The sequence below is a fragment of the Copidosoma floridanum genome, unplaced genomic scaffold (genome assembly GCF_036245765.1).
Source record: "Copidosoma floridanum isolate Cflo_tuat_1 unplaced genomic scaffold, Cflo_Japanese_pri ptg000006l, whole genome shotgun sequence".
NCBI lineage: Eukaryota > Metazoa > Arthropoda > Insecta > Hymenoptera > Encyrtidae > Copidosoma > Copidosoma floridanum.
Window position 1 is genome coordinate 18,395,159 of NW_028321883.1, and position 15,614 is coordinate 18,410,772.

The 15,614-nt window shown below is 35.9% G+C and overlaps 1 protein-coding gene across 2 annotated transcripts in view; it reads left to right on the top strand.

Moving 5' to 3' along the window:
* LOC106640478 (uncharacterized) overlaps positions 1-15,614 on the top strand; it is a 177,474-nt gene that overhangs the window by 154,896 nt on the left and 6,964 nt on the right. For both annotated transcript variants that reach the window (XM_089598396.1, XM_089598397.1), the window contains exon 4: positions 13,173-13,767. In XM_089598396.1, coding sequence (XP_089454522.1) covers positions 13,173-13,767 — 595 coding nt within the window. The remainder of the gene's footprint in view (positions 1-13,172; positions 13,768-15,614) is intronic.

Genomic DNA, 15,614 nt, shown 5'->3' on the forward strand with positions numbered 1-15,614 from the left:
ACATTTTCATGCTCACGGGGATAAATATAAACGAGGACGTCGCGGGAGCCTCGACGCGTGATTTTTGCTCTTCAAGCTTGGATTTTGTTTGTCATTGGCGTTCGTTCGTTTTTGAGCTTCCTCTTTTTCATCGCTCGAGCATTGAATGTTCATTGTTACATTTTCCAGGAAAATGGTTTGATTTTCATCGAAGTGCGTATATACCGTGCACTTGTACTATTGTTACGTATGTTTTTTCGGTCGATGGTTTTGTAGGCGGTGACCCGGAAAAATGTATAAAAATGATAAAAGGAATAACAGAGGAGCTCGAGTTCAGCGGGAAGACCCGAGTTGGTTTATGAAAATCGAATGTTCCGGATAAGGGAAAGATTCATCGGTGAATGATTTTCCGATAATTTCCATTACTGCTCGCTCGCGCTCTCACCGGTAGTATCATTATATGGACTGCAAATAAAATGATCGGTTCGCCGAACTCTCGTGTGTTTAATGCTTTACCCGAGCTTTTCTGCCATTGCGATGGACCAAATCATCGTGAAGGACGTAGTTGTGTAATATATTATTATTATTATTATTTTTTTTTTTTTCAACCAAATATAAAATAATGTGGTTATTGAATTCCATGTAATTTTATGAAAAAGCCATGTGATGTTGATAAAAAGCTGAAAAAAAAATTCATAGTTAGGTAACCGAGCACTTTAGAAAAGTGGCAATGAAGGAGTCGATTGGTAAATGTTTCTAATTGAAGAAAATAATAATTAATACCATTTATTTTAAACATCTTTCAGCATAAAAATTATCTCGTTTTACTTTTTTTAATTAGTAAAGTACGTTGAGTGACTGATACTTACAGTTATTATACAAATTTAATAACCATATTAAAATAAACAAATACAAATATTTGATTAAATACTTTTTTCAAAATCGAAGCTGAAAATTAATTCATAAATAAGATCTGAATGACTTAGTTGCAAATGAACATCTACTGTACAATATTTGCGCAATAAATTAATATTTGTTAAAAAATTACATAAAAAAAAAAGTTACGTATAGAAATGAAACACAAATGAATTACTAAATTCACGCATCAGAAAATCCAGATTCGACAGTAATTTATTGTTTGAATTATTTTTTTGTATTTAAAAAAAGTTACAAATATCAGTAAAGAGTTATGCATTAACAACGATATCCAAAAAATGATTAATGTTGACAAAAACCCGTTGAAGCAGCAGAGCTATTTTTCTTCTAATTTCAGTAAGCTCGCACTCTCGTGACTCCATTAATCGAGCCCGTTGTTGCGTTCACCGCTTTGTGCGCTTGCTGCCTTGTATATACTGGATGCAGCCGAGGCAGAGCACTAAAGGTTTAGAATTTCAGCGCAAATATCTTCGCGGTGTACACGGGCCGATGACTTCCTTACGATCCGTACACCGTACTATCCTCTTCCCTCTGATTTCCTAGTTTGCTATGGATAGTCAAGAAAACTCGAGCAAATCTAATTTGGAGCATAACTCCGGGAAATTCGATGATTCCGTTGTAGTCGTAAAAATGTTGTTTATCTATTTGCGAATTATTTCGTTGCCCAGTGAGACTAGTCAGATTTTCGAAGTAGTATAAGTATTTGTTTTTCAATGTCCCTGTAATTTTTTAAAACTATTTTTGGAAAATTCCATTGATTTTTTATTCCAACACCGCATAAGATCGAAAAAGAGCTTAAGGATTAAAATAAAATGGTAAAACAAACGATTGCCGTTTACAGTTTTTGCACTCTTATATGTCAGTATATTAAAATTACTGCTTTCAAATTTTAGCCGCTCTAATATGAAAATTACAAACCAGTCAGTATTGTCCTTGTAGTAATTATATTTAAAATGCTATATCTCTTTATTATAATTTAATTTAAGTAGTATCGTTTAAGCGTATTGTAATAACAATGGATAAAAAAATAATTTTTTTCTAAGCTTACACGCGTCATTTTTTAAATTAGTTCCTAGAATACAGTGAAATTCGTATGCATAAAGATTACGATAAAATTTTTATCATGTCCAAAGTTTTTTAAGTGATGACACAAATTTTCTAGCTCGTGGAATTTTTATGAAAATTTTCGTTAAAACATGCTTTGGGCTACATTTAAAAGTCATTCATTCGAAGTTAATGCGGTAGTTTGGTCGATAAAATTTATAAGATAAACAGCTTTCTTAAGTGGCGTTCTGGAATTATCTACTATTTATCTATATGATGCAATGTTGAAAAAAAAAAATTCTAAAATATTTTTAAAACTGAAATAAGAAGTAATTTTTTTAAATACGTTAGTTTAGGTATTATTTTAATTGTTTTACAAAAATATCCAACAAACCACGTTTGGGTTTTGAGGCCAATACCTACTTTTTTCCTATAAAGATTGTTCCATTGGAAGTTTTTATGCAAGGTATTTTAGTTAGTTTGGTTTAACAGTTCCATCGGTTGATTTATGCAAACGTTTGTTTTTTTACAAAGTCACATTCTTGGGGTACGGGTATGAATTATTCATAGTTTGCCAGACATGTATTCGACGCGTGGGGCGCACGGATTATAATTTTGACACTGATTTTCTTTGTCAATTCGATAAGTATACTTCGATGCTCGTGTCACCCGTGTCGTTTCTAATTTTTTTTCTTGAAAATTGATTGTTTGCCACTGAGCTGTAAAAAAATACATTTGTTGGTTACTTGGAATCGAAGGAAAAATGAAATTTTCGAGATGCCTAAAACCAAGATAACCAAGATCAAAAGGTAAAACGTTCGAGGGAAAAAGCTGATGGAAAAATAAAACGAGGAACCGTTGAGAGGAGAAAGAAAAATACGCGTACACACTCATTGGGCGGATAAAAAGCCAGGAGATGAAGTTCGCAGTGCAAAGGTATAAGAGAAAAAAAGGGTGGGTGTCGGTCGGGATTGATGCGAGGTCGACGTTAACGAGGGTTTTTTTTTTTCGTTGAATTTACACAAATTTTGAGGAGTACAAAGATGGAAAATTTTATTTAAAATAAAAAAAGAAAGAAAACTATCATCTTCAACTTTGTTGTTTTTTATTGTATTGATATTTTTTTACAGATTCGACTGGCAATAAATTACAAATTAGAGGAAAATGTTTTTCCTTTTTTTCCAATGCAACTTATTTTCACGCAGAAAAGTTCCCGAGAACTTCATTTTCTACCTCTGTAGCACAAATATAAAAAAAAATTTAACTCTTCATTAATTTACTCGATAGTTAACGCAAAAACTAACACTGGATTCCTGTTTGAAACTGTTGAAAAATTTCATAAACCGTAACGCTAATTGGGAAACACTTTTATCCATCTTATTCTTTGATTATCGAAATGTTAATTTTTCTTGAATGAAAATGTTATTTACCAAAAGCCAATGCATAGTACAAAAGTTTTAATTAAAAAGACTAGCAATTATTCCTCCGTTTGACGTCGAGAAAATAAACTACCGTAATAGCCATCGTGAAATTTGACATCCAAAGGAATTACGCTCCCGCGGGCAATACAAACTTTTTGTTGCTGCTGCGTTTGCACGTGAAAATCGTTTATGCAGAACTTTTCTGATTATTCACGCGCATCGGGGATTCGCACGCGATTGTGCGATCGCAGTAAAGTTTGATTTGATATTTTACCCTATGCGTTAATTCAACAAAAAAATTATTATAAAAATGTCGAAAACTTCGCCTTGAAAAAGTAATTAATGAAAATGAGTTTAAAAAAGCATCGAGTCGAAATCAGGAATTATCTGTTCCGATACTCTAAAAACAATCATATATTTTTCAGTAAACTCGATTAAAAACCATCAAAGTTAACTAAGGCATCGTCAATACTATTATTAAACGATTAGTGATTAAAAGTGACGTCATTATTTTGTTAGACAAAAGATAGAAAGAAAGAAAGAAATGTTACCACAGATAATTATTAATGAAAATTCGACAACCCGTGGTTTTACCAAGTAAATTAATTAACAGCAGCGATTTTTAAAAATAAAGAAATGAAATTTATTCTCCCCACGTACACGCAAACACTTCTCTGTGAGGAAAAAGAATTAAAAGTCGCTAGCGCGTATCGTATACATATATACAGCGGAAAACTCTCCGCCGCAATTAAGGTTGAAAACTTTTCGCGGCGAGTGTATACACCAATACAGTGGAGTTCTGTTTGTGATGTGCAAAAAAGGGCTGCGTGAAGGAGGAGGGGAAAAAAAAATTTCTCGACTCTGCCATTATCTCCGGGAAAATGCGATGAGTCCGTGAACTATATACAGCTTCCTTTTTGATGCTTTACTGTTTGAACGCGATTTAAAATCGAGAGCACAAAATAATGGTTTCCAACTAAAAAGCCAGGTCTACACGTCTATTGTATCAATATTAAAATTTTCTTCTGGCATCTCGTCTCTTATCATTTTTGTCCCCCCTCCGTACCCCTCACCTCCTCATTTCCGGTGAAATATAACGCTGATTCAGAAGAAAATCTTAAAAAATAACAACTTGCTTTGGTCTCTGTTAGGTTATATATAAGTAACAGTAAAATGAAATTCTGACCATCACCACTGCCTACTAAAGGATCACATTTTCTTTGTCTTCTCAAAAACATGCCTATAACCATCAAATAACTACAAGGCGAACCACTAGGTATGCGTTTATCGGACCCCTGGCGTTTTTCTCGTGATAGATTCCGCAAATCGATATTAAACCGTGCACACCCCCACCACGCAAGGTCCTTGTGGATCGTTGCATCATCGCTTCGATAGACAGTAAAAGTGGTTGGGAGTTACGATTTGGACCCCATGGAATTTATTTGGAAAACTCTGTAGTTCCAGAATTAAGTACACCTCTTCGCGAGATCTTAGTCCCTTGTAACGTTGGCATGGGAAGTCGTACACATGCCAAACAATAAGGGACATAACGACTGTATATTTTCACCCAACGAGTATACAAGCGATGAGAAAGGAGTCTTTTTGTAAGCGCTTTCGCAGGGGACGAACAAAAGCAAAAAAAGTAACAATGTAACTTTCGCATCCGAACTCGATTGATCGAATGTAACCTGGGTATATAGGTGCATGACGAAGACGACGAGCGAGTAAACGAGACAGCACGAGTGACGGGACCAAACAACGTGTACACTCTATAATAGGTGTCCCGTGTCGGAATAACGCGGTTAACCTGTTACGTGGAGACGTGTGCATGTACATATATTCTTGTATATATATATAATATGGAGCTAGCACAGCTGCGAAGTTTTGAGAAACTCAGTTTCCGTTTGAATCGGGCCGATGATATTCAAAGATCGGCATGGGGAGGGAAACTGTCGGCCGCTAACCCAATAACCCGTCCCTCCTTGTGTGTACACTCCATCGAAGTATTTGGACTCTCGTTGGGGGTTTGTGAGTTTTACTTGGACGTGGTTGTCGCTGCGGTGGACAATGATAAACTTTCATCTTGATTGTCACAAGTTGACGTCGACATATCGGTGTAATACGTGGTTGACCCTTGGGCGTTGTGTGTACGTTACATTTTGGTATAGGTAAGCACATCTGGATGTACCTTATACTCCAGTCATGAATAATATTCACACGTAGTCAATTGTTATATTGATAAATCGTTTATAAAAACCAATTAGAAGTTCGGGTATGACCCTATTGTTGTGTCTCGCTGGTAAGGCATGATTTTTACTTTTTAGAGAGTCCTTGGTTTTATGGATTATTTTTATTTTTTATCACGCCTTTTTTTTTCAATTAAAAAAAATTTTTTTTTTTTCTTGCTTTTTTTTAGGATTCAAGAGGTACTTGTGCACAACAGTTGGCTTTTTAATGTAAAAATTGCATTTAATTATACGTGGCATTCAATCGAAGTAAATTCATTAACGTTTAATTGAAATTCAATCTCATATTTATTCATTAGTGACAAAAGATCGAGGGGACAAAGAAAAAATGGCATAAAAGCGTCTTTTTTCGTTTCGAATCAATTTAAACTTCGAAATAGATCTGTCACACCCTCGTTTCCGCTTACACAAGCCGTGTAAACTTCAATGAAAATTTTACCCAATCTCGTATAACTTGGTCGTACTAAATCTTTGGATAAAAAAATCGATTTTCGTCACATACTTCATTGTGTGTACATAAAAGAACTTACTTAAACTTACAAGCACAGGACGATCGTTCAGTTAAAGTATTCGAGACGTTTTCGAAATTCTCGTCCTCGCGATTACAGCCCTACCCTCCTCTTTTTCTCTTTTAAGCTCGTCTCGTTACTCGTCGCGAAAATAAACTCCAAGGGCCATTATAAACTTACGCTGCTTGGAGTTACGAACTTTCTCCCTGAAATTCCCTGTGTAAAGTGATTAAGTATAGGTTTTTATTTTTTTTTTTATTTTTTTATTTTTTTTTTTTTTTTCTATTTTTTTGTGTGTATAATCCGACTTGGGAATGGATGCTTATTTAAATACTTCGGGGTACAATTTTTTTTCCCTCATAATAAGGATAATGAGAATTACTTGCGCTTGAAATATTTTTCTCTCCTCACTTATAGTAGGTAATACGAAAGTTGAAAAAAATTTTCCAGCATATATACATAATGCATTATATTTTAAAAGAGACATAAAGATTTTTTTTTTAATACCTAACAATTTTATCTTCTGGAAATACATTTTATAGTGAAAAAAAATTTTTTTAACAGCAATAAAAAAATTTCTAAAAAAAATTGATTCCTATGATCAAAATCGGCTTCCTGATCATCTCTCAATTTATCTTTTAGCTGTGATTTTTCGATAAAAAAAAAAAAACCACTAACTTCAAAAAAGCTCCTCAATCAGCTCACAAAGCCAATTACAATCGCTAAATAAAAAAAATCGCAAACAAAACGACGAAACGCGAGTCAGAAGAGGATATAACGAACGAGCTCGGCATTCATTAATTTTTCATCGATGGAAGTGAAGAGAGAAGCGCCCAAAAGCTCCCAACAAACACTACATAAGTAGCCTATACATATACATTTCCCGGAACGCTTGCCGCGCGCGCACCACCCCCCGTGTCATCCTCTTTCTCTCTCTGCACACGACCACTGCAGTTTAATCTAACAATGATTCATACTCTCCCGTCCTTTCGCTCGGAGCGCACGCGAGAGCTCGTGCATATAGGTGTCTGGGTATAATATTTGACCTGCCAGACCTATTCTCTCTTCATCTCTCCTATCCCAGTGGAGCTACTGTGTGTGTACAGGTTTTTTTTAGCAGAAAAAACGCTTCAGGATATGAAATTCGTGGTCTCGTAAATTTTACAACGACCATTTGCTTGCCTTTTTTTTTTTTTAGATTTTGTTCGCGCGTTTTCTGCGGCTGTTATGCCGATGATCTTTGTCTTTGGTTGTCTGTCTGTTTTTGGGGTGTTTTGTTATTGTTTTTTCTCAACATTAATCACTTCACTGTCAGCCATTAATTTAATCTTTACAAATTACATTATTTTTAAAACATTTAAGGACTTATGAAACATGTATATCTGTACGTGTGCGATTCGTTTAAGCATTCCTACGTGTTTGGAGTCTTCAAAATGACAAGGGGCTTAAGTCTTACATTTCTTTTCTTCACTCCCTTTACAATCGTTCTGTCTTTTGCATGTTTTCTTTATCTCTTTGGAGTTCCCTTGTACGCTACCTTATTTTTATATTCCTCGTTACGGACTGAACAAACTTGACTAATTTAGACCCTACTTTTCTTCCTCTTCCTTTGTCCCTGTCTTTTTATCTCATCGTATATAAGCATAATAAAATCTCAACTGACGTACGTATATAATATGTACGTATATTTCCTTTCTATTTATTTCTTACAGCTTTTTTTTTGTTTAATTTATTATTGAATGTTTTTTAATATCTCATCTAATCTTTGAATGACAGATAGGAGTACAGTTCATGTATGAAATAAGATCATAAAGTAATGAAACAGTAAAAAAAAAAATTCATGTTAAATGAAATAAAATAAACAATCGAAAAGTAAAGTGTACCTATTTTATTTTATTTCATCGTTACTGCAGTAAAAAAAAAAAAGAGAATTTTTATAGGTCGAGCGTGTATACATATGTATTTATGTATATACCATGTGTTTTAGACGAGAGCTTCGTGTTCATCTTCCATAACTGTCTCGTGACTATGTACCCGTTGGTGTGCAACAAGGCACGAATTTATATTATATACGCTTGGCGAACTTGTCAACTGCAGCGAAACGATCTCTCCTCCTCACCAACACTATCTCTTTACCTCGTGATTTTGGATCTACTATTCCTGTGTTATTTACTCGGAACCCATTGCTACTTGCTACTCTGATTTCCCATTTTGACTCTGCTTTCAATTTTCTTGTATCACGTGTTACGAGATATTTTTTACTAAAATTACTTTTGTAGTAAAATAAATTATTTTAATTAACGAATTTTTTTTTTAACTATCATTAAAACATTAATTTTAAGTACTTTGAATCTACTGAGAATGTAAAAATTTTCATATAGAACTCGAAAATTCGTGCTGATCTTTAAAAGACTTGTATTAACTTTTTCCCAGTTAAATTTTAAAAACTAAAAATAAACACAAATTTCGCAATCTCTTATTTTTTAATTTTCACATTTCTGTAAAAATTGGAAGTTCATTATTTTATCTTCAGTACGAGTGCTCGTCAATTAGCGTAATAAAATTGTTATTATCGTTGTACTAAGCTTGTGCGAAATTTAATTTACTTTTAAAATTATTTTTACGAAGTTAAATTAAAATGAATTAATTTCCATCGATAACGAATTTGAATTAAAAAAAAACATATACATACATAAATGGAGCCTTTTTTCTACAAACACAAAAAATTAAATCCACTACAAATTTTAAAGCTCAAAATACTCTAGAAGTACAATGGTAAGCTCTACAAAAGCCAATTTTCCACAAGAGGGGGGGAGGAGGGCCATAACGCAATCCGGGCGTGTTCGTCGACATCTTCTCCCGAAATCCGTGAATTAATGCCTTTTCATTAGGTTCCTCGAGGAGAACTAGTCCAGGGCACGGGAGGGAGGTTTATATCGATTTCCCCAAAGTGGGAGGGAAGTCCGCGGGTTGCGCTTGCGCGGGCCCGGCAGTTGATAAACCTGTGCTCCGTCGCTCGACGATGGCTTATTATGGGTTTCGAATTTCATTAACAAGCTTTATGACGCTTGCACGCGAGACCATCGACGGACAAAGAAGCGCTTTGACTCCATTAATTTATTCATAGGATGTTGGTGCTCCGCGTTGAGTAATTTTTAAAGACCGTTTTGTCGGTATTCATTTAATTTTTTTTTTTTTTTTTTTTTTTTTTTACCGAGCTCTGAACATTATCATTCTATTAATTTAAGGTAAATTTTAATCGAGCAGCATTATAGTGTATATCATTTTCAACATCAACTCCTATTTGTTCCTTAATTTGCAAGGCAATAAAAATTTCCTTTTTCTCTTTAAATGTACTTTAGAATACAATCGATATTCAATATAAATTTGTTCCGAGAAAGAGGATATTTCAAGAAAACCTGTCTCGAATATAATAAGACAATGGAATAATAAAAATACCTCCTTTGCATCATAATTTTATTACTTTTATTAAATGCCCCTTTATAATGCAGGGGACTCGCTGCCCTAAATTGACCTTTACTGAAAATACACTCCGAGAAGATCATAAAATTTTCAACTGCTCAGCTAATAAATTTTTCCCGGCGCTGCAGCTGTCCAGTTTGAACTGTTGTAACATAAAATCTTTAATTACGCGTGTAGGCCGTTTGCAAAAATAAATACTGTATTTTAAAAGTATTCGCGATTCCGTAAGTACAAATAATAAGGAAATTTTGATTAAAAATTTCAAAAGATAAACGAACATCAGCCACGTATGTGAGGGCTACAAATCACATAAACTGCGATATGAAAACACCGAACCAGTGCAGCACTGAGCGTCACGTACGGATCGTTAAAACCGACGTCTCTATTTTTTTTTCTCTCCTCCCTTTTACGGAATTCATGTCAGTTCGCCTCGCTATTTCTACCACGGAATTTTTCATTTTTCACAAAAAGTTGCACTGTATACGAGACAATGCTCGTATTGTACTTTTTCTCTCCCGCAAAAAACATTTGTCTTTTTATTTGTGTATTTTTTTCCTCCAAACTAAATAATATTGTTAATTATAAAGCAAAATCTCTAGCCCAATAAATGGTGTTTTTAAAGCATATTTTATTTTTCTCTTTGTCATAAAAATTGTATGCACATTTACTACACGACAATTTAAAATAAAACAAAATATGCCACTTTCAAGTTTCATCAACTTATCGTCATTACACGCAACGATTCAGCAAAGATGGCTAAAACAAAAATCCTGATAAGCGTCAGCTTCGAAAACGAGCCCTTCCCTTCGGCTTATTTCAATTAACGTCCCGAAAGCACTTCCCTACAATATATAGGCGAGCCTCTGCACATTCGCTATGTCACTGGCTCTGTACTATATATTCTGAGAATCCAAACTATTACAATGGAGGACAAGTAGCGGCAGAGGAAGTGGTGTCGTCATCGTGTGTTTGTGTGTCATAGCTATCCGAAAAATTGATAGGTTATCGATGTTGTTCAAAGCCTCTAGAGTTGAGAATATTGCCATGGCAACGGAACAATGAACTTTTACGCGTGTGCACGAGTGTTCCAAAATGTTAATTTTTAATCTGCTGTGTGTGCGCAGCTCAAATAATTTGCACGAAAAAATTTTATTAGCTGAGGCAGGGAGATGATAAAAAAATGATTGATGCGTTTTTTTTTTTTTTTTTTTTTTTTTTCCCTGAGAAAGAAAAAAAGTTAAATTAGCAGAATTTTTTAATGCTTGTATCAAAATTTGTGTCCCTACACTTTTTTGTGTGAAAAAAAGGCCTTATAAAAGTATTTAGCTTCGTATCGCAACGATATGAGCTTGAAACACGGTTTTTGACCGATTGCCAAAAGCGGAGAGAAAACCGAGCAAGAACAAGCACACTTGAGAAAAAAAAAAAAAAAGCTCTAGAGAACTTGAGAGCTGGACGCTAAAATTGAAGGGAACAAAAGCGAGGAAACCCATAAGGTACAGAACAAAGAAACCAGATTATTATTACAGCTCGGGGTGGATGAATAAAAAACACCGGACTGTGCTTGGCTCTTCAAGAAAATCCCTCTGTGCTCCAGTGTAAACCATCTCATTGATCGAGAGATGGGATTAAAAGACGCCAAAGTCAATCGGCTTGTCCATCTTTGCAAACAAGGCGCTATTTTATTTTCTTGGTACGCTGAAAGAAATCCACAACTCTTTATAGTGTAAAAAAAAAAAAAAATCCTACTAACCATTGTTCTGTGTACAACGGAGTAAGTAAATTCTCGGCTTTCGTTAGAACTCGATTATTCAAGGGGCTAGCTTTTTGATGAATATAAAAAAAAAAAAGGGAAAGAGCTGAGAACCGGCGCTTATCAAATATCGGCAAAGTCGATGATAAACAGACCAAGAGCGCATGTTATAGTGCATGGGAATTTGTACTCAACGCATTTCAGGAGAAGAATGTGAAAAAAAAAAAAAAAAAAAAAAAAAAAGGAGAGAGAGAAAACTCAGCCGGGAGCCACGCGGAAAGCACAAAAGGAGCATCCGCGGTGAGATAGGGTGAAACAAGTCCAAGATTTGTGGATGAAAACAATGGCAGTTGTAAAAAAAAAAATAAATAAAAAAAGGGAAAAAAGGAGGCTCGCGTTAAAGCTCATCGCAAATGGGTACACAGAGAGAACTGCATTTGAAAGATGAGACGGGAAAAACTGTTATATACAGGATATAGGGGATGGGGCGCTCGCAAAGGAATCTTTTTTCTGCGAATCTCCGACGCTTATACAATTTCTGTGTGCCTAGATGAATGTGTCGTGTCTTGTGTGTTCACGGAAGACTGGAAGAGGTGTACCTGTCTGTATGTATTTGAGGGCAAATGTATGTTGACGTGTACGCATTCAGGTATATATATACCGAACGTCGGGGGAGATTATAATATTTGCTACTCGACAATGTTCCTCAGGGCCGAAGGAATAATAAGGAAGTAAAAATTTAACTGCACCCCCATAAATTCGAATCCATAAATGCCCCAAAATTGGTTAATATCCCAAGTGTGCTCAGCGTGTCTGTTTCGGTCATACTTTTTTTTTTCTCCCACGCCCGCCCTCCTCTATTATATTACTAGTGTTTATTGTATACCGTGTAACATTGTTTTTTTCTTTTCTTTTGTACTTTCGAAATATTTGACATACAGGTACAAACACGTGTCAAGATAATATATATTACATCACGTTACATCTGTGATATATTATACCGTCCGCATTATCAGTATATTATACAGTACATCGTTAACGCGATAAGCGACAATAGGTATGTGATGCAAGCGATTCGTGAGCTCATCTTGATGAAAAGCGATGAAACTTTGTTAAAAGAAAAAAAAAAAAAAAAAAAAAAAAAAACTACCGAATACTGTAACAGTACTTTTTGTTTATCAAAGCAAATTGATTCAGTTTATCTGTTTGTTATCAGATTGAACGTGGTCACCTGAATTCGTGGTGATTTTTTAAAATAATTTAATCATCGAAAATTGATTCGTCTGTGTGTACAGGAATTGACGAGAAAAAAAATGCCCAAGAGTACTGAAATCGAGCGTCATTTTTCCTCTGGTTTACAGTGGTATTTTTTTCTTATTTTACAAAGAAAAAAAAAATAGTATTGCATATCATAAATTCAATGTCAATCCTTATCTACCGATGACACCACCCAATAACGAGGTCATGCTATCGAAAATGAAACATATCAAAGAATCCATTAATTATCTCTCACTTTTAACACAAAGAATTTTTATCGAAGAAATCATCATCGTGCTATTAAAAAGAATAATGATAATAATATAATAATAATAATAATAATAATAATAATAATAATAATAATAATGTTTTTCCACCATTTGAGCTAATCGGCGTGATTTTCTCGTTCCCGGAGAAGCCGACAAATCAAGTGCCATTTATATACCATTTTTCGATCTTCCCATGTCCTCGATGCGCACAATAATTAGGGAAAAATAGAAAAACAAAGACTCTTAACAAAACCTTGGTTTTTTTTCCTTTGCAGGACGAGGTGCTGTCGATAACCGAGAAGGTGGTGGTGCGCGTGCACGATCTGGTGACATGTCTGCCACCGTCGTTGGAATGGTCGTGCGGTCGGGAGGTCTCTTACCCGCCGACCCCGATATCCTCGCGGGACAGCAGTCCCCAGCCGCAGACCCTCTCCGACCCGGGACTCGACTTCTCGGACGTCGAGCGCCACCAGAAGGACCTCGAGGCTGCCGCCCTCACGCGCCACCGCGGCAATACCGACAGCAACAACGTCACTCACAACCACAGCAACAACACCAACAGCAGTAACCCAAACAACAACAACAACAACAGCTCGACAAAAAATAACAACAACAACAACAACAACAACAGCAACGAGAATTGCGCGGCGCCGGGGCAGACGAAGGTGGTGGTGCTCTCGTACCCGAGGTACTGTCGCTACAGGGCCCTGCTGAGGAGGCTGGATGGCGCGGAGCCCAACTGGCTGTGCTCGTCCATAGCGGCGGCCTTGGGTGGCTTCACCGCACATCCCGGCACGCGGGTGCTCTTCTGCCGGGACACCTTTGACTATCCCGATCTGGAGACTCACGAGTTGCTATGCAACCATTTGGGTTGGTCCTTTGATTTAATTAATATGTACATAACATGAACACAAGTGTAAATAACTCTCTATCTCTCTGATGATGGATACTTGATGGTGTATATTTTATATATTGTACCTATTTTTAATGGGTACTTTTTTTTTTTTTTTTTTTTTCTTCTAACGACGGAAAGTGTCAATTTTAAGAAACGGTCAAATAACAATTGAACGAGGAAAAAAAAGCGTTTGATTTACAATATGTTATATACAACAACAGAGCTAGTATATATATAAGTATTGTATATATATGGGGTACGTTAAAAACAAAGATTTCCGAAACACACGCGTAAAGATTGAAATTTCAAGAGAAAAGTTTATTAGTATATGTACACGTTACCGTAGTTTGCCGTTATTCCACTTTCCGACCTTTTCCGAGAATTTTCCGACTCTCGTCGCCGTGAAACGTAACAACAATAACAATATAACGTACACATAATATATACGCACACATTTATACCATTATGTACAAAATTAATTTTTTATGTATGGCCTCGTCCGAAAGTACTTAAATTATTGTTGTTTAGTCCGGTTTGTTGATAATAAACACCTATATGTATACTTATCTTTTAAACAAATACCCACCGGTTGGAATTCATAATAATAATTGATCTATGTAGGGCTGGAACTTTCCCTAAAATCGTTGTGAATCGTTTTCTTATCCGAGGAAATTGAATTGTGCGTGTTATGCTTACTTCCTCACCCATGCAGCTTTTGTGCGGGTACGGTCCTGCAAGAGCATCATTCAAAGTATATAGGTATTAGGATGACTCAGGTAACGCACGAGAGAGATTTGCAACCAAAGTGCATGTCATGTCATATACCTGCAGTACCAGACTACAGATGCGTGTGCAGTATCATGATCGAAGGAGGAAGAAAGAAAGAAAGAGAGATATACATGTGTATATAGCGCATGCACATCAGAGTACAGTAGACACATGACCTAGTCGGGTAGGAGAGGGGAGCCGGGGCTGTAAACACGTGCTCACAGGTCTCAGCTGCTGATGGCGCCGAGCGCTGCGTATTTTCTTTTCGGACGCGCGAGCGACAGGTGATGCCGTTGCTATTTATAGCGCAATAGTGCGCATATCATTGTTTTTCTCATTAGTGTTAATCTTTTTTTTTTTTTTTTTTTTTTTTTTTCTACGAGTAAAATATTGTGTTGTCGATCGATTGATATTACTCGAGAGTTGTTATCGCGAGGATGGCGATTTTCATGAAGATCCGCAGGAATCGGGTCATCAAGCTCGAAATTGACGGCTGCGAGTGCAGGGAGACTAGAGAAGCCGGTAATACCAAAGGTTAGAAAGATATTTATGTTTTGATATTAGTATCGAGTTTATATACCTAGTGTCGTGTGTGTAAATACTTAGGTATTATTTGATGGTTGACTTGGAGGATGTGAAAAGTGGCGGTGACTCGAAGTTACACGTGTTAGCGTTTTGGCTGTGGTGTTTTTTTTTCTACTTTCCCGTTTTTGATGCACCTTGAGTCGGTTCATAGCAGTGGTCATTCATGATATCTGTCAAGTGCAACTTGTCTGGAACAAACAACAAATAAAATCTTCAAGTATTTACCTGCAAACAATTTTTATCTACGTAAGGTTTATCTAGGTTGAATAATCACATAAACTCGTGTCATTTAAACAAGCATTATTTGCGACTTGGTTGATCTGTGTTGTAAAAAAACAGTTTTTTTTTATCATTAGATCACATTAAATTGGTTTCTAAAAAATACCTACGCATAAACCTACCGTTTGATGGTTCCTTTTCAAAAAAGCGTGTGTTACCTGATGGGCACGTGGTCAGTAATTCTTCGTCT